The sequence below is a fragment of the Amphibalanus amphitrite genome, unplaced genomic scaffold (assembly GCF_019059575.1).
Source record: "Amphibalanus amphitrite isolate SeventyFive unplaced genomic scaffold, NRLGWU_Aamphi_draft 000538F_arrow, whole genome shotgun sequence".
NCBI lineage: Eukaryota > Metazoa > Arthropoda > Thecostraca > Balanomorpha > Balanidae > Amphibalanus > Amphibalanus amphitrite.
Genome location: NW_024882032.1, coordinates 370790 through 389072, shown reverse-complemented (window position 1 = coordinate 389072; position 18283 = coordinate 370790). Strand labels below are relative to the sequence as shown.

Genomic DNA, 18283 nt, shown 5'->3' with positions numbered 1-18283 from the left:
AAAATGGGGATGAATCTCAGGATATGACCTCCATTCGTGCGGTTTTCCGTAGATTTCTAACTTGGTGGATTCTGCAGGAAATACGATTGCTCAATGCTCACCGAATGTTTTGTTGTGTTTTGTTTTGTTTCAAGAGCGAGGTCACGGAACAGTATTTACTAGAGCTCAGAGGGCTATAAGAAATACAACTTTTGGTACGTAGTTTTTTTTTTCGTGCGTTGTTAGAACAAGATCTTGGCTATTTGTTCATTTTACAGGAAACTTGCCTGTATCGATTCGGCTCTTGTCTTACCGAGACCCCCTCACCACCACTCGTCACCTCCCTCTCTCTCCACCCCCAGGATCCCTCTACCCACACCGGAGCTGCACGTGCAGTCGACAAACCTGCTGGATAACCTGCTGTTCGGCCAGCGGCGCGCGCGGCTGGACAGCATCATCAAGGGCGTGCTGGAGCTGAAGGAGACGGCCACTGATCTGGAGGAGGCCGCCGAACAACTGGACATGTACGCCGCCACGCTGAGGGACCTGGCCGTCGAGGTGAGTTGTTTTTTGCGGAGGGGCAAATTGCAACAGCTTTTTATTCGGATTTCTCTCTAACGGGCTCCCTTTTTATTATTTCTACATGCTCGTTAAGGTATCCTATTATTAGGTGGTAGACAGGTATTTTCAGCTTTGGGGGATGCGTAGATTTAACTAGTGATCCGGAATGGTAAACTGACATTTCTTGGTATTTGTGTTGCAAAGGTTAGACACCTTCGATCGTTTTGAAAATGACACCCCGTCCCTTTAGTCGACTAACTTTGTGGGCTCGTATTTATTAACTTTAAAATTCCGATTACGTTTAAATTGCTCCCCAGTAAGTTCCCTCATCCACAGTTTTATCCGTCACTAAATACCAATAATTAAAATGGCAGTTTCATTTATTCCTGGACCCTTCAGTCAAATATTTGCTTCTGGTCGTTTTATTACACTTGAATCTCAGATCTCAGATGAAACATCATTGGCCTGACCTTACGAACATCGTATGACTATATGACCCTCCTCCTATCCTCAGCCCCAAAACTCTATGCCGGACATCATCATCTGGATGCTCAGCGGCAAGAAGCGGCTGGCCTACTGCCGTATCCCGGCGCACACGATTCTGTTCGCTGGCGACGAGCGGCAGAGTGGCGCCGACTGCGGCCGCCTGCAGACCATACAGCTCAAATTCCCAGGTATGGCGGGCGGGGAGTGGACCTTATCGATGGGCGTGAGTCGTAAGGGCGATTTTTGCTTGCTTAGGTTACGAACGACACCAGTAGTAAGTAACTCGTAAAGGCACTGCTCGCAAAATTGCATTGCGATACATGCCATCATCTTTCCAGGAAGGGAAAAAGAACGCTAAAAAGACAATAAATTTACGTCAAGTTTCCATCAATAATTCAAGTTTTTCCCCGTAGTTTTTGATTCCTCTAAGCCCAACGAAACCAATTATGTATTTCTTTCCGAGACCTAGTGTATAATATGCCAGTGAATTTTTCATGCAGCCCCTTTATTGAGCCTCCTTTAATCAGTGTCATATCAGTCGCTGACACCCTTGCCCATCTATGATTTCCAGGCACCAAGAACAAGAGCTGCCGCATCCCGGCGCTGCTGCGCGTGCGGCTCTGGCTTGGCAAGGAGCAGGAGTCCAAAGCGTGGATCGAGGGCCACCGCGACGCCGAGACGGTCGTCTACGCCGAGACCTACGAAAATCAGGTACGGATATCGCCATGCGTGCGATTGTGCGAAGATCGTAAGACAAGTTACGGTAACGATAGTGGGGATCTGTTATTTGGAAATGCTGTTTCTACGGAAATAGCATTTTATCGAAAGGCGACATTTTATCGAAGCAATATTTTGCGAAAACGGTATTACACCAAATCGGTATTGTACAAAATAAATATACAGAGACACGTGCGCTGGCTGGGAATACGGGGAAAATATTACTACACTGATACGAATATGAAACACCTTAGGGCACGCGTTTTTGGAATCTTGCACGTCGTGCTTTCGGTAACGATAGATAAGATTTATCCTCTGGTGGCCTCCTCTGATCGCTAGCGACGCCTCGCATCTCTGGTGACCTTCTCTGACCTCTGCTGACCCCCAGGCGAGCGTGGCCGGCCACTGGGTCACCAAGGGTCCCACGATGACCCGACCCAAGTGGTCGGACGCGGGAGGAGACATGCTACTGCCGCGCGAGAATTTTGGCGCGCCCGACGGCTGGCGCTTCGCAGGGGACTGGTTCGTCGACCCCGAGCCAAGGTCAGTGACCTCTTGACGGGGGGAGGGGGCGGGCTGCTTTGATGTCTTTGAGATCAGTGTCTATATTCAGCTATCGGTAATCGATATCGACTGTCTAGTGTCTAGTGTCTGATGATTCGTTCGTAATGCGTATTTTGCTCTGCGTTGATCTCCGTTGATGTATTCCGAAATGTAAAATCGTTATACTTAGTGTCGGTGTCAGTCTTTCACAGTGTGTCGGGTAGCACGACACACCATCGGTGTTCACATCTCAATTTATGACAGATCCACAGACAATTTTTCAGAATAAGATGAAACGGTGTTTTGAAACTTTTTTTGCGCTCATAATCATAAGCAACGAAAAAACCAACGAATAAAACTGCTCTATGATGACCGCAGAAAGTGAACAGGCGACGTAAATGGGCGTATGTATTCATCATTCATTTCTGTTATCAGTTAATCACCACAGACAGCAATTATTCCTCCAATCCAATCTTTCAATTGCGCGCCGGCGTGCCCACATATCTCTATTCCGTCCGTGACTCGTTCTTCCAGCGCATGACCCGTCCATGACCCGTCCGCGACTCTCCCGTGACTCCCCACCTTCGTGACTCGCGCCGTTCCCCATCCGTTCGTGTTCTCACGCGCGGTCGCCGCCCGCCCCTGATTGATGTCGAGCACGCTGTCATTGGGCCGCCTTTCAGTAGACTCACATAACACACGCCCGCGACAGTGCTGCCCCTGGCGGCTGGACCGCGAACTACCACCGCGGTATGGGCAGCTAGTGGCAGCACCCGTTCTTATGAAGGCGAACGCCGCGCCGGGCCGGCCCGGTTCACACTGTCAATGGTCCGCCAATCAGTAGCTGCACATAACCCTGCAGTAGAGGCTACAGTGGCATTCAGTACCGATAGTCGACACTTTGCACCAGGCACCTTCATATCATTGGACCGATATTCCTCTAATGGAACTCGGACTTGCCGACCCCTTGGGTGGCTATGTTCTTTCTGGATAAAGCGCACATATCTATGCGAACAAACGGATAGAAACTGCGCACCATACTTTCCAGAATCTGTAAATCCGTATGCCCCTGCTACGACGCCATTGAATCCATGAGCTCTGTGCGATTTAGCGATCAAATTTCTGCAGCAAAATGGTCAAAAGTATTTAATACTTACTGATGTGTCATTAAAAAGGTGAGATTTCAACTACAATGACTAATACGCAAGGAAAATTATGAAATTCGACCGATGAGTCCTTTTTCGTAACATCAACCGTGCGCTCCATTCCAATAAATCCGGCAGCTCTATTCACCACACCTCCGACTAGTGCTGCCCCTGGCGGCCGGCGCGCGAAGCTCACGCCGAGTTATGTGCGTCTACTGCCGCAGCCTGTTTTACGAAGCGGACGCCGGCCGGTCGACGTTCCTGGAGGACGTGTTCGAAAACGAGAACCGCCTGCCGGCCGGAGGGTGGATGCCGGCCCTGACCCAGTGGAGTGACGTCAGAGGTGACCCCAGCCAGCCGAGGGACGAGATCGCGGCCCCGCGAGGATGGGAGTGGAACGACGCCTGGACGGTGAGAGGAGGAGAATGCAGAAAAATAAACATGAATGGAAATCAAGGAAAAATGAGCCTCTTTTTCTTTTTCTCCGTCTCTTTCCCTCCCGGCTCCTTGCCTCCTCTCTCCCTCCCTTTCGTCCAGTTTGTCAATTTTTGTCCGTTTTTATTTGTATGCAGTTTTTATGCGCTAGTTTTATTTCATCGCCTCTTGTCGGTGCTCCAAGTCTAACAAATACACAATACAAAAAGAAGGCATGCATGTTGCATTCTAATCTAACATAAAACTTTTTTTTACCCTCTCGCCTGTCAACTGACCTCGTTTCCTTCTTACCTCTCAAACCTCTGACCCCTCTGTGACCTCAGGTTGACCTGAACCGCGCCATGGACGAGGAGGGCTGGGAGTACTGCGTAGAGGCTACTGACCCCTCTGTGACCCCAGGTTGACCTGAACCGCGCCGTGGACGAGGAGGGGGTACTGCGTAGAGGCTACTGACCCCTGTGTTATCCCCAGGTTGACCTGAACCGCGCCGTGGACGAGGAGGGCTGGTAGTACTGCGTAGAGGCTACTGATCACTGTCTTATTTATCCCCAGGTGGACCTGAACCGCGCCGTGGACGAGGAGGGCTGGGAGTACTGCGTCGAGGCTACTCTGGGCGGGTACGGACCGGTGGACAAGCTGTACCACCTGTGCCGCCGCCGGCGCTGGGTCCGGCCCCGCACTCTCGTCCACAAGGTGGCCGCCGAGGTACGTAAATTGAGGATCGTAGGGGGGATGGGTGATTAAATGGTTGCTATTTTCGTTTGTTTTATCAGTGGTGATTTTACCTTGCAACGCTATTTTTAACAATTAAATCTTGTAATAACCGCGGCGCGCATCAACATTTTTATATGCTGTTTGTATAACAGAACGCTCGAAAATTTTGTTTGCAATTTGAAAAGAAGGAATGAAGAGGGAATATATAGACGTTATTGATTCTCCCATCAGGCTGATACGTGTCAGTGTGTGTATGCTGTGTTTCTAACGGATCTTTTCTCTTGGTTTTAGGACAACGTGGCGGACAAGGAGGGCTGGGAGTACGCTCCGCTGTTCGGCATGAAGTTCCACGCTAGGGAACGGAAGGTGAGGGGAGCAGTGTTCGCCACGGGCCCCAAAATCCCCAGCCCAGCCCGGCCCGGGCCCATGGGTTCAGAGCCCGGCCCAGCCCGTAGCCCGCTCTTGGCAAATATTCCAAGCCCAGCCCGGCCCGGCCCGTCAAAAATAGCAATCTAGTTATTGTCTTAGTCTATTGCTATAATAAGCATGATTGATTACACTATTTTGAGAACAATTCAAATTGCATGAATATTAACATGGCAATCATGACTCCCTTCTTTTCAATGAATATAATCATTTCAAGCACCTATGGCACAAATTTTAACAGTAACAGCAAGCACCTCAGTCAATTAGGTCATGATTACACACCTATAAAAAGTTTACATGATTATATTAACTACATTCTATGAGTAAAGTTATCTTGCAAGCTGATGTGTGTGAACATTATCATTAATAATTGGTGACTCTAATGCATACTTGAAGGAAGTATTTGCAACATACTCTATACTTCCCAGCACTTACCAGCAGAAAAAAAGCTTGACTTATGGGAATTGATGAATCTGTCTGGGATTGACCTTGCTGTTAAATTCACTCCATAGATGCTGCAATATCAAAAGCCTGAGAAAGCATACAAAATAGGTGACACTAACTTTAGCACTGTCTTCCAAAAAAAAGAGAAAATCCATCCATTTATCAGCAAAACTGATTTAATCTATTTTCAATTCATGCCCACGTGTCAACCGAATCTCTGTGGACAACTATCTGCTACTTTCCTTGCTATTTTATGTTAGGCTCTTTTCAAGATATGGATATCGCTAGCAGCGTAAGCAGAAAACATGGTAAGCTTGAAATGTCATTGGGTACTTTTGCGACTTGTACGCATCATCATCATCAATCGAAAATGAGCGAACACTTCTTAATTGTCGCAGCTGCGGCAGGTAGCGATTCTGACGAATTGTATAATAAAACATATATGATCAAGTTTTTGTTTTGTTTTTCGTTCGAGTTTTCAGACTTCGTGATTTTGGTTTTATTTTTTATTTGTTTAATTTTGTTTTCACCTTGATACACACTTAAAAAACGTATTTATTTGATATACTGTTGTGTATACTACCTAGATGCCGCCACATAAACATAGCGCCGCCGCCATGATTGCACATTTTGTTGAGAAGGGGCTGGTTTGTTGTGATTTATTTTGACAAATTTATGGACATTTAAAGAAGCTTTCATCGCGAAATACTCTGTAGAGTTCCTCGTTACTTACAGTGTGTTTTGTGAGTATCCTTTTAAGGTTCTGATCGTTAAAAAGCCGTCGGTGAAGGAAAAAAGACTGTGTTGGAATTGTCTCACTATCGCCATATATAAGTGTTAACTTAATGTAGCCCTGTAGCCCATCATTGTTGAGTGGCTTCTTAGTTTTTGGAGTTGTAGTGCTAAGTAAGTTATTCTGATGACTACATTTTAACTTTTATTAACAAACTAATGATGCTAGAGATTCTCTGATCTTTTTGGTTGCGGAATTTTTATGAAAACCCTCCTATGTGTGACATGATGTGATATTGGATAATTCTCAAGACTCCCAAAATTCAATATCAAGTAGGTTTTTTTTCACATTGCTTAAATTTGGTTTAGTTTTTGTATTTTCCCAGTGGGTTTTGTTTGCATCAGTTTCCAAATTTTCTTAAATTGACATTAGTCGCAAAACCCATAGTGCACAAAGCTCTTGGCCCGGCCCGTCCATAGCCCATTAACTAATGATATTTGGGGGCCCGGCCCAGCCCGTAGCCCAGCCCGGCCCGTGGCCCGTTGGGCTGGCCCGGCCCGTGGCGAACACTGGAGGGGAGACTGGCCAATTTGTCTGAGTGAGCTTAGGTTTAAAGCCCGCTTCACTCGGAAAAAATCTTCCGCTATCCCTTCTTGGTGCAATTATGGCAGGATTTTATACGGTAGCGCTTCAACTTGCGCACGCTGTGAGTAGCGTGAAACTTGAGATGCAACACTCGTTCCAAGACGAGCTCATTTTTATAAATATATGGATTTTTGTTATTTATCGACCTAATGCCACGTTTCAGGAGACTTTACGACAAACTACAACTCTTGAAAATGTGGGCTGATCTGATCGACACCTCGCTACATACTCCTGGATTTAAACCCACCTTCTTCCGGTCGCTCAACTCTCACTGACAGCTGACTGCGCCTCCCCGCCAGGTGGACATGGTGCGGCGGCGCCGCTGGCACCGCAAGCTCGTGCTGGCCACTGAGGGTGTTCCCAAGCTGCCCATCTTCCACCTGAAGGATCCTGACTCGGAAGGTGGTAACGGTTACGTATCTCAGCATGGAGTCGGCTGAATTGGGACCGAATGGCTTCGCTTCAGCTCACGACCGCGCAAAGGCACAACATTTCATGAAAGGAAACGGGTTAAATTAAGGAGAAAAAAGGAAGAAAATCAAGGCTGCATCAGACTAGGCAGCCGCACTGCTCTAATATTGACGTAAATAATACAGTTTACAAAAGTACGACGTAAAGACTGGGTTTCATGAATTTGCAAGGCAACTATCCCTACCTATTTTTAGCGATGTTATGTGAAAATTAGTGCTACAAAATTGAAATGCCAACCAGCAGTTTTCATAGATGTTGTGCCTTTGCACGGTTTAAGTGGTGAGTACTAACGCATCCAACCCTTGCACGCTGCTGTAATGTTTTGTATGGTAAATAGACACAGACCGCAGTACAATACTGTTGCACAGTATTACCGTCACTTTGCACTTCTTTATTTTCGCTAATAGGTCGTACTCCACTTCGCTTTTCCTCAAGCATGTTTTTGAAGGCATAGTATTTACCAATCAGGTATTTTGCCGGATTTGAAATGCTCTTGCTGTTGGCTTATAACGCCACCGAGTAGATAAGGTTGATGAGATTCACCATACTAGGCCATAGACTGCATGATATGCTAGCACCCTAAACAGTTCATGTCTGAGTTTGCGATTGTTGCGATGGTGTCTGAACGCACTAAATGAATGCTGTTCAATAACAATTAACCATTGCATGCTTCTAGAAAATAATCAATTACTTCGTAAGGCATGCTATTTTTGGTGTTGGGACTCACTTTCTTTAACAGACTGGCCACTGAACATCAAACCGGTGTTAGCTTGATAATTTCACGGTATGTATATTAGCGATAGCGATATAAAGATGCATAAAGTAAGTAGGCCAAATTAGTCCACCGATATATTCTGTTCAGTGTTCACCTTTGACATTTGAGCTGACCGTTGATCTATAACTGGTTGTCGGTGTCCATCTTATCCTTGCCCATGAGTTGCTCCACTGACTGACATGACCTGTTACCTTCTTACGGTACAGCGGTACACCTGAGCTGTCCGAAGATGTACCTGGTACACACCATGGACCAGGAGTACCAGCTGAGAGCGTACATCTACCAGGCGCGAGACCTGCTCGCCGGAGACAAGACAGGGTTCTCAGGTGAGACAGGATAGGGTTCTTCGGTGAGACTGCATAGCGTTCTCACCTGAGACAAGACAGGGTTCTCAGGTGAGACAACACAGGATGCTCACGTGAGACGATATAGGGTTCTCAGTTGAGACACCTCAGGGTTTTCAGATGAGACAAGACATGGTTCTCAGGTGAGACAACACAGGGTTCTCACGTGAGACGATACGGGGTTCTCAGGTGAGACAGGGTAGGGTTCTTCGGTGAGATATGACAGAGTGTTCAGGTTATGCAACCATCCTCAGAGTTTTTAGGTGAGACAACATTTTTTAAGGATTTAACAAGATTCTCAGTTTGTGACGGGAATGGAGCTGCCCGGGATGAAAATAGCTGAAGATTTTCCTGTCCGAATAAACTGCTAAGGTTCTCATGTGTGACGGGGCAGCGGGGAATGTCAGCTGATACGGTTCTCAGGCGAGATAAAACCAGGGGCTTGATTATAGTTAAAGTTAACTCGGGCGCCGCTGATGGAATGAAAGATATGCCATACTTTTCTAACTTCGCCCTCCTTTCGACTTTTCTAACTTCGAGGCCCCCCCCCCCGCAGACCCGTACGCGTGCGTGTCGTTCCTGAACGTGTCGCAGCGCACGGAGCAGGCCAAGGCGACGCTGTGCCCCACGTGGGACCAGACACTGCTGTACGACGACCTCACCATCCACGGAGACCCCATGTTCATCCTGGAGCAGCCGCCCCAGGTGGTCATCGAGGTGTTCGACCATGACGCCTATGTGAGTAGTGAGATGGGGGAGGGGAGAGAGAAGGAGAGGAAGGATGGGAGAAAGGACTCCTCTTTCCTCTCTGGAGAGTAGTCAGCTGATGAGACAAGTCATCATTCCAGTAAGGATGGAATAATGGTAATGGTTGAGGGATGGTAAAGATAGGGAGGGAAGAAAGAGATGGAGATGATGCAAAAAAGAAGAGGGGGGAAGGACAGTCAGTTGATTTGGAGAGAAAGCGTGAAAGATGATAGGTGTAGATAGTAAGGTATAAAGTAAGGATGAAGAGGAGAGAATGAATAATTGAATGGTTGAATGAATGAATGCTGAAGTTAAAAAGGAAGGTATTAATTAGTGAAAAAGGTCGAGGTGAAACAGATTCTGCGTTCATTTTTACTCCCCATCTCCCAACTACGACTAACCCTTCTCTCTCCCCTCTCTTTCTCCTCTGCAGGGCGAGCCGGAGTTCCTGGGCCGTGCCGTGGCCACGCCCACTGTACACCTGGACCCTAGCAAAGCCAAGCCGCCACCACTCAAATGGTACCCCTTCACCAAAGGAGACAGGGCGGACGCAGGTGGGTAGAGTATGGGGAGAGGGGGGAGGATACGGGGTGGGACGATTGAAGCGGGGACTTTGTTACGGAGCGAGCGAAGCGAGCGTAGTCTTTCCTTAATTAACGGAAATTTCTGAGTATGAGCGGCCGGGCCGGCCGTGGTCACGATTCTGCGACGCTTATATCTCAGCAACCACTTGACCGATTTACACGCGGTAATTTTTGTAGGGTAGCTTCATTCCTTCTACCAAGTATTGGACTATTCCCGATGCATGTGGGTGACCCCTTATGCACGTGCCACGTGCAAAACGAAGAGGTGTCACTTTTGTAATTGTTGCAATATTTCGGTAACTACTTGGCCGATTGCGCTGAAAGTTGGCATGTAGGTAGGCACCCACTAGGCAATGCATATCCATGTGCCAGAATTGGGGTGCTGCTGCACGTGCGCACGTGCAGGGGTCGATTCCAGATCTCGAGAACGGCTGGACCGATGGCGCTCAAATTTGGCACATGGTTAGGGACCGGTTAGTAGGGTGCCGTGCAAAAGTCAGTTGGAACCCATTTTGCACGTGCGCACGTGCAGGGTGCCGCTTCCAGATCTCGAGAACGGCTGGGCCGATTGTGCTCAAATTTGGCACATCGCTAGAGACCGGTTAGTAGGGTGCCGTGCACAAGTCAGCTGGAGGTACCCCGTCGAAATTTCGCACGTGCAAGGCTCACCCTCTCGCTCGCTCCGTTAGTCGCCCCAAAAGGCGTTATACTGGTATTTTATCGTCAGTGAAGGAGATACATGGAGTGATTACGGAGCGAGCGAAGCGAGCGTAGTCTTTCCTTAGATTAACGGAAATTTCTGAGTATGAGCGGCCGGCCGGCCGGCCGGCCGTGCGGACGCTTTTGCGAGGCTTATATCTCAGCAACCACTTTGTAGAGATCATCTATGCGATTTGTCATCTATGCGATTTGTCATCTATGCGATTTGTCATTTCATGTTGTCATTTTTATTTATATTGTCACCGCCTTATTAATCAATCTGTTACCTGTTGTCAATTGCGCGTCAAGTTTGTTTGTTATTTGTAAACCGGCCTGCCGCTGGCCTCAACCTTCCTAGTAACCGCTGTGCCATACGCTATAGAACGTGTCGTGCAAAGGTCACGGCGGCACCCCTGAGGCGGCCGCTGCCCGTACGTTTAGGAGCCCATTGTCGTGACGTCATGACTGTGGACAAAGGTCGCGGTAGGGGCTCTCCCGGCAGCCGGACGGTGACTCATACGTTGAGCTTGTCTCTCGCCGCGCCTGCGGGCATATTGGTAGTACTAGGGACGGCCAGCATATGACCGCGGTTTTCGGCGACATTGTCAATTCGTTTCTCGACTCTGCTGTTCGCTACAAGACAAATACACATAGAAAACGGCTCGGGCATTTGGAGAAGAGCGGCTACTCTGAGGCGAGGGAAGAACACGGAGATTCACACAAACGACCTGACTAGGTTGCACCGGCCACAGTCGACCGAGGTGGGCTTCCGCGCCCTTAAAGACGCCTCTGACTGGCCATTGCGCTGACACCCTGGTCGGACCACGGTCATTGATCGGACCCTGCCACTGGTTCGTGCTCAGGCTGCCTTAGCGGGTAGACCTGCTCGACCAGACGCCCCACTGGTGGGCGAGTGCTCGGTTCCGACTTTCACCGCCGGTCCAACAGCGTTCTGCTGGTTCCCGCCGATCCGGTTACGACACCGCAAGTGCCGTACCGACTCGGGCGTCCCAGGTGGGCGTAACGGTTACCACACCAGTTCGCGACCCCCAGGCTCTGTCAGCCGTCGTACGGCTCTCGGACGGACACTCTAATAGATCAGCCACAGATCAATAGGTTGTCACAGACCGTCCGTCCAGCCACGCGCTACCCACAGCGCAGTACGACAATTGGTGACCCCGACGTGATCTCCGTTGTTCGACCTTAGCCTCTCGTCATGCCCGCGGACAGCGCACAGTCCGGCGCCGCAGCTCAAGACTCGGCCAGCGTTCCAGCTTCAGCCTCCGAGTCAACTCATCGGCCCATGGCTAGCTTCCGGCTACCACCATACTCTCCGGAAGAGCCCGACCTGTGGCTACTGCAGGTGCAGTGCGCTTTCGACGTCAGCGGGGTCGACTCCGACGAGCTGAGGTTTAAGCTCCTCGTCGCAAACCTCCCCGCCAACATCGCCGTCCAGGTCAAGGACGTCATCCGGTCATCCCGGTCTTTTGACGTGCTGTGTGCAGCGCTCCAAGCCCGCCTGGCACAGTCACGCGCCGACCGACTACAAGCCCTGCTCGGCCGCCAGCAGCTCGGCGATCAGAAGCCGACGGCGCTGTTGCGCTCAATGCGCAACGAGCTAGCCGCAGCCGGGGACGCACCGGTTGATACGGAGCTCTTCCGTACCCTATTTCAACAACGGCTACCGCAGCCCGTCCGTGCTGCCCTCGCCCTCCTGCCAGCCGACAGCACGCTTGACGCACTGGCAGAAGCGGCCGACCGGTACCTGGAAGCTAGCGGACCCGACCCACGGCTATCAGCGATCGCGGCACAGCCGTACACACAGCCGGCACCGCCCATCGCTGCTGCAGTGACAGCCCCGGCGCCAGCTGCAACCCCTGCGCTGGACACCGTCATCGCCTCCCTGGTCGCTAAGATGGAGCGCCTGGAGGCCAGCAACCGACGACTCGAGGACGCCGTGCGGCGCGACCGCAGCCGTTCCCGGCCGCGCCAGGCGTCTCGCCAGTCACGCCGCCCGTCACCGGCTCGTCCTTCAACGCCGCCGCACGACGACACGCTGTGTTGGTACCACCAGCGATTCGGCGCCCAAGCGCGCCGATGCAAGTTGCCGTGCTCCTGGATCGCCTCGGAAAACTGAGGCGCCCCGTGCTGATGGCGCAAAGCACGGGCGCCCCTCCTGCCGCGCCACTCCTCTTCGTGAGGGACACGGAGACGGACCGGCAATTTCTAGTCGACACCGGGGCGCAGGTCAGCGTGCTGCCTCGCCGCTGCCTGCCCAACGGGTCCACACTGACCCCTGCTCCTGTCGGCCAGCAGCTCGTCGCGGCAAACGGCTCACCGATCGCGGTGCACGGCACCTGCCTGCTGGACGTCACCTTGAGTCAGCAGCACCGCCTGAAACATCGATTCTTCGTCACTGACGTCACCACACCCATCTTGGGCACCGACTTCCTGGCCGCACATCACCTCGTCGTGGACGTTGCCAACCAGCGTCTCCTGCGGGACGGCACCGTCTGCGCCAGCGCCGAGCGGTCACGGCTGTGCTCCATCGGAGTGCGTCTCGTCCGGGAGCAGGCTGCTGCTCGCTTCGCAGCTGTCCTCGCACGGTACCCGGATGTGACCTCACCAAAACCTGGACCAACACCGGTGAAGCACAACGTGACGCACCACATCGTCACCAAGGGTCCACCGGTGTACCAGCGGCCACGACGCCTCCCGCCGGAGCGCCTTCAAATCGCACGTGCCGAGTTCAACAAGATGCTCCAGCAAGGCATCATTCGACCGTCGAGCAGCAGCTGGACAACTCCACTCCACATGGTGCCAAAGAAGAGACCCGGCGAGTGGCGTCCTTGCGGCGACTACAGAGCGCTGAACGCCCGCACGGTACCAGACCGCTACCCACTGCCGTACCTGCGGGACTTTTCAGCCGACCTGCATGGGTGCACCGTCTTCAGCACCATCGACTTGGTGAAGGCGTACCACCAGATCCCGGTGGAACCTGCCGACGTCCCCAAGACAGCCATCACGACACCGTTCGGCCTCTACGAATGCGTTCGGATGCCGTTCGGCCTCAGAAACGCCGGACAGACCTTCCAGCGTTTCATGGATGAGGTCCTCCGCGGCATACCGGGCTGCTTCGTCTACCTGGACGACATTCTGCTGGCCAGCCCGACTGCCGAACACCACCTGCAGCTCCTGGACCAAGTGCTTCAGCGCCTCAACACCTACGGCGTCGTCGTCAACAGGCACAAGTGCGTCCTGGGACAGGAGCAGGTGGTGTTCCTCGGCCACTCGGTAGACGCCGACGGCGTCCGCCCGCTGCCTGGACGAGTCGAGGCCATCAAAGACTTCCCGGAACCGACCACTCAGTCCCAGCTACGGAGGTTCCTGGGGATGGTAGCCTACTACCACCGCTTCATCCCCCAGGCAGCCGAGCTCCTGCAGCCTCTGCACGCCTTAATCACCCACAAGGCAAAACGCTCGAGAGCGCCTGTCACGTGGACAGACTCGGCGCGGCAGCATTTCAAGAACGTCAAGGACGCCCTGGCCACGGCGACACATCTCGCACACCAAGTCCCGGACGCGCCGCTCGCCCTCTTCGTCGACGCCTCGGACTGCGGAGTGGGCGCCGTCCTCCAGCAGCACGTCGCCGGCGAGTGGCAGCCCCTCGCTTTCTTCTCAAAAACGCTCCAACCTGCGGAGAAGAAATACAGCACGTTCGGGCGCGAGCTGCTCGCTATCTACCTGGCCGTCCGGCACTTCAAGCACGCCATCGAAGGACGGTCAGCAATCATTTTCACAGACCACCGACCACTGGTAACGGCCATCGGCTCCTCGTCCGACCGCTACTCGCCACGAGAGGTCCGCCACCTGGACTACATCGGCCAGTTCGTGTCTGACATCCGCCATGTGCCTGGCAAGGACAACGTGGTCGCCGACACGCTGTCACGCACGGTCTCGATGGTGGCCCAGCCGCGACCCCCGCTCGCCGACTTCACTGCCATCGCCAAGGCCCAGTCCGAAGACAGCTCGCTGGAAGACCTCGAGGCCTCAGACACCTCACTGCGCCTGCGCCACATCCCGGTCGGCGATGGACTCTGTCTGCTCTGCGACGAGTCCACCGGATCGCCTCGGCCGGTCCTCCCGGAGGCGCTGCGCCGGCCCTTCGCCAAGGCTCTGCACGACCTGTCGCACCCTGGCGTCGAGGCCACCGTCAAGCTCGTCTCTAAGCGGTTCGTCTGGCCCGGTATGGATCGCGACGTGCGCCGCTGGACCCGAACCTGCCTCGCCTGTCAGCGCTGCAAAATCGGCCGGCACACCAAGTCTGACGTCGGCACCTTCCAGCCACCTCAGCAACGCTTCGACCACGTCCACGTGGACCTCGTCGGCCCGATGCCTCCGTCAAGAGGGCACTCGTACCTCCTGACGTGCGTCGACCGGTTCACTCGGTGGCCAGAAGCCATCCCTCTGCCGGACAGCCGCACCACCACGGTCGCCCGCGCCTTCCTCGAGCACTGGGTCGCCCGATTCGGCGTTCCGTCCATCATCACGACGGACCGAGGTGCCCAGTTCGAGTCGGCCCTCTGGTCGGAGCTACAGCGATTCCTGGGCTGCCAGCGAACTCGGACGACGTCCTACCACCCGGCCTGCAACGGTATGGTGGAACGCCTGCATCGCCAGCTGAAGGCCAGCCTCCGTGCACACCAGGCTACGTCATGGACGGACGTGCTGCCGCTGGTGCTCCTGGGCATACGCTCCACCATCAAGGCGGACCTGCAGGCGACGTCAGCCGAGCTGGTGTACGGCTCCTCACTGCGGCTTCCCGGCGAGTTCTTCATCAGCAGCCAAGCCTCAGCAGCATCACCAGCCGGCTTCGTACAGGACCTGAAGCGCGCCATGTCTCAGGTGCGGCCGACACTCCCACGTCCGGTCCAGCGCGCCACGTACGTCCCGACGGCACTCCAGACGGCGACACACGTCTTCGTGCGCAGGGACTGTCACCGCTACCCGCTGGACGCTCCATACGACGGACCGTTCCCGGTTACCGAAAGGACCACCAAAACCATCACCATCGACCGTCGACAGAAAAAGGAGGTCATCAGCATCGACCGGTGTAAGGCCGCCTTCCTGGAGACGCCAGACGAATCCGGTCATCGACAGTCTGACCTGCCGACTGTGCAGCCGCACGGTACTCAGTCCAGCGGCCCGCCGGCCGCGCCACCGCTCAGCAATGAGCCCAGCGGCCCGGAGCTTCTGATCTACGGTGACGCACCTAATCGCCCTGCAGCCGTCGCTCGGGCTGACGCTGCACCATTGCAGCCTCGGCCGATACTACGGACGACCCGCTCCGGCCGCGTCATACGACCTCCGGTAAGATATCGCCATGTCACTTTTGTCCGCGACATGTCTGGCGAGGGGGTACTGTAGAGATCATCTATGCGATTTGTCATCTATGCGATTTGTCATCTATGCGATTTGTCATTTCATGTTGTCATTTTTATTTATATTGTCACCGCCTTATTAATCAATCTGTTACCTGTTGTCAATTGCGCGTCAAGTTTGTTTGTTATTTGTAAACCGGCCTGCCGCTGGCCTCAACCTTCCTAGTAACCGCTGTGCCATACGCTATAGAACGTGTCGTGCAAAGGTCACGGCGGCACCCCTGAGGCGGCCGCTGCCCGTACGTTTAGGAGCCCATTGTCGTGACGTCATGACTGTGGACAAAGGTCGCGGTAGGGGCTCTCCCGGCAGCCGGACGGTGACTCATACGTTGAGCTTGTCTCTCGCCGCGCCTGCGGGCATATTGGTAGTACTAGGGACGGCCAGCATATGACCGCGGTTTTCGGCGACATTGTCAATTCGTTTCTCGACTCTGCTGTTCGCTACAAGACAAATACACATAGAAAACGGCTCGGGCATTTGGAGAAGAGCGGCTACTCTGAGGCGAGGGAAGAACACGGAGATTCACACAAACGACCTGACTAGGTTGCACCGGCCACAGTCGACCGAGGTGGGCTTCCGCGCCCTTAAAGACGCCTCTGACTGGCCATTGCGCTGACACCCTGGTCGGACCACGGTCATTGATCGGACCCTGCCACTGGTTCGTGCTCAGGCTGCCTTAGCGGGTAGACCTGCTCGACCAGACGCCCCACTGGTGGGCGAGTGCTCGGTTCCGACTTTCACCGCCGGTCCAACAGCGTTCTGCTGGTTCCCGTCGATCCGGTTACGACACCGCAAGTGCCGTACCGACTCGGGCGTCCCAGGTGGGCGTAACGGTTACCACACCAGTTCGCGACCCCCAGGCTCTGTCAGCCGTCGTACGGCTCTCGGACGGACACTCTAATAGATCAGCCACAGATCAATAGGTTGTCACAGACCGTCCGTCCAGCCACGCGCTACCCACAGCGCAGTACGACAACTTGACCGATTTACACGCGGTAATTTTTGTAGGGTAGCTTCATTCCTTCTACCAAGTATTGGACTATTCCCGATGCATGTGGGTGACCCCTTATGCACGTGCCACGTGCAAAACGAAGAGGTGTCAGTTTTGTAATTGTTGCAATATCTCGGTAACTACTTGGCCGATTGCGCTGAAAGTTGGCATGAAGGTAGGCACCCACTAGGCACTGCATATCCATGTGCCAGAGTTGGGGTGCTGCTGCACGTGCGCACGTGCAGGGGTCGTTTCCAGATCTCGAGAACGGCTGGACCGATTGTGCTCAAATTTGGCTTATCGCTAGAAACCGGTCAGTAGGGTGCCGTGCACAAGTCAGTTGGAGGTACCCCCTCGAAATTTCGCACGTGCAAGACTCACCCCTTCGCTCGCTCCGTTAGTCGCCCCAAAAGGCGCTATACTGGTTTTAGGAAACCATATAAAGTGTAGTCAAAATGTATATAGCGAACCAACTCCTCTAAATCGAAGACGTGCATTATATATAATTTCTATCCAGCAATTTCGTGACTAACCGGTGCCCTGCCGCCTGTGACCACCGGCCGGTGTAGGCTGGTCCCGCAGTCGCAGCGGTCTAAAACCCTCCGAGAGGGGTACTCAGCCCGCCGGCCCGTTCCGCGGTCAGTCAGCTGGTGATGACGTCAATATGACGTCACGGGAGTCCCGCGTCGCCGGTCGGTGGGCTGTCCGCCTCTGGGTGCTGTGACGTCAAATGACGTACTGTGTGGTGTGACGTTTGGGTGTTTGTTGTCCTCGGTATGTCTTCGTTTATAACTCCTTAGTAATTCCTTTGCCTAACCGTCTTCAGGAACTAATTGATTGTAGTTCCCTAATATGATCCGCATTCACCTCTTTCTTTCGGTACCTAATTCTGAAATATATCATAAACCAAATGTTACAAACATGCCAACATCATCAGAGAAGTATAATTCTAGCGGCGCCGGACGTGGTGCAAGCTGTTGCTGACTCAGTTATCCCGCATTCGGAACTTTTCGCTGATAGACCGTTCCCAGCATGTCGTAAGCTTTTCACCTTTGACGTTCTCATTTACAGCTTGCTGTGGTCGTTCTGGGTGCTTTTCTTGTGGCAGATAATTGACCAACTGCGATTTATGTGTTGCACGAATGTTTTGTGCCGTCCGTTTTTCATTTGTTTTAATCCTAACAAATTAAATAGGTAGAATAACTATAATTTTGGTGACCTAACACTCGATGTTAATTTAAAAAATCTGCACACGGCATGCGTTTAATATTTTGCTGTTCTCTGAACTACATTTAATGCATTTTTTTCAATTCACATTCAATTTATTTCTAGTTGTTTTGCAATACGGTACCCTGCCGTCTCTTATTTCTATGCTAGATAGCATCGTCGAACATTAGAATTT

At 52.7% G+C, this 18283-nt stretch overlaps 1 protein-coding gene across 11 annotated transcripts in view; it reads left to right on the top strand.

The window, feature by feature from the left end:
* Positions 1 to 18283, top strand: part of LOC122393496 (myoferlin-like) — a 78788-nt gene that overhangs the window by 29354 nt on the left and 31151 nt on the right. For 7 of the 11 annotated variants that reach the window (XM_043389545.1, XM_043389555.1, XM_043389554.1 and 4 more), the window contains exons 18-28: positions 342 to 537; positions 1055 to 1214; positions 1598 to 1737; positions 2132 to 2286; positions 3656 to 3842; positions 4419 to 4571; positions 4872 to 4946; positions 7128 to 7239; positions 8281 to 8400; positions 8975 to 9156; positions 9599 to 9719. In XM_043389545.1, coding sequence (XP_043245480.1) covers positions 342 to 537; positions 1055 to 1214; positions 1598 to 1737; positions 2132 to 2286; positions 3656 to 3842; positions 4419 to 4571; positions 4872 to 4946; positions 7128 to 7239; positions 8281 to 8400; positions 8975 to 9156; positions 9599 to 9719 — 1601 coding nt within the window. The remainder of the gene's footprint in view (positions 1 to 341; positions 538 to 1054; positions 1215 to 1597; positions 1738 to 2131; positions 2287 to 3655; positions 3843 to 4418; positions 4572 to 4871; positions 4947 to 7127; positions 7240 to 8280; positions 8401 to 8974; positions 9157 to 9598; positions 9720 to 18283) is intronic. The other 4 variants (XM_043389553.1, XM_043389552.1, XM_043389549.1 and 1 more) reach the window with 1 other exon arrangement.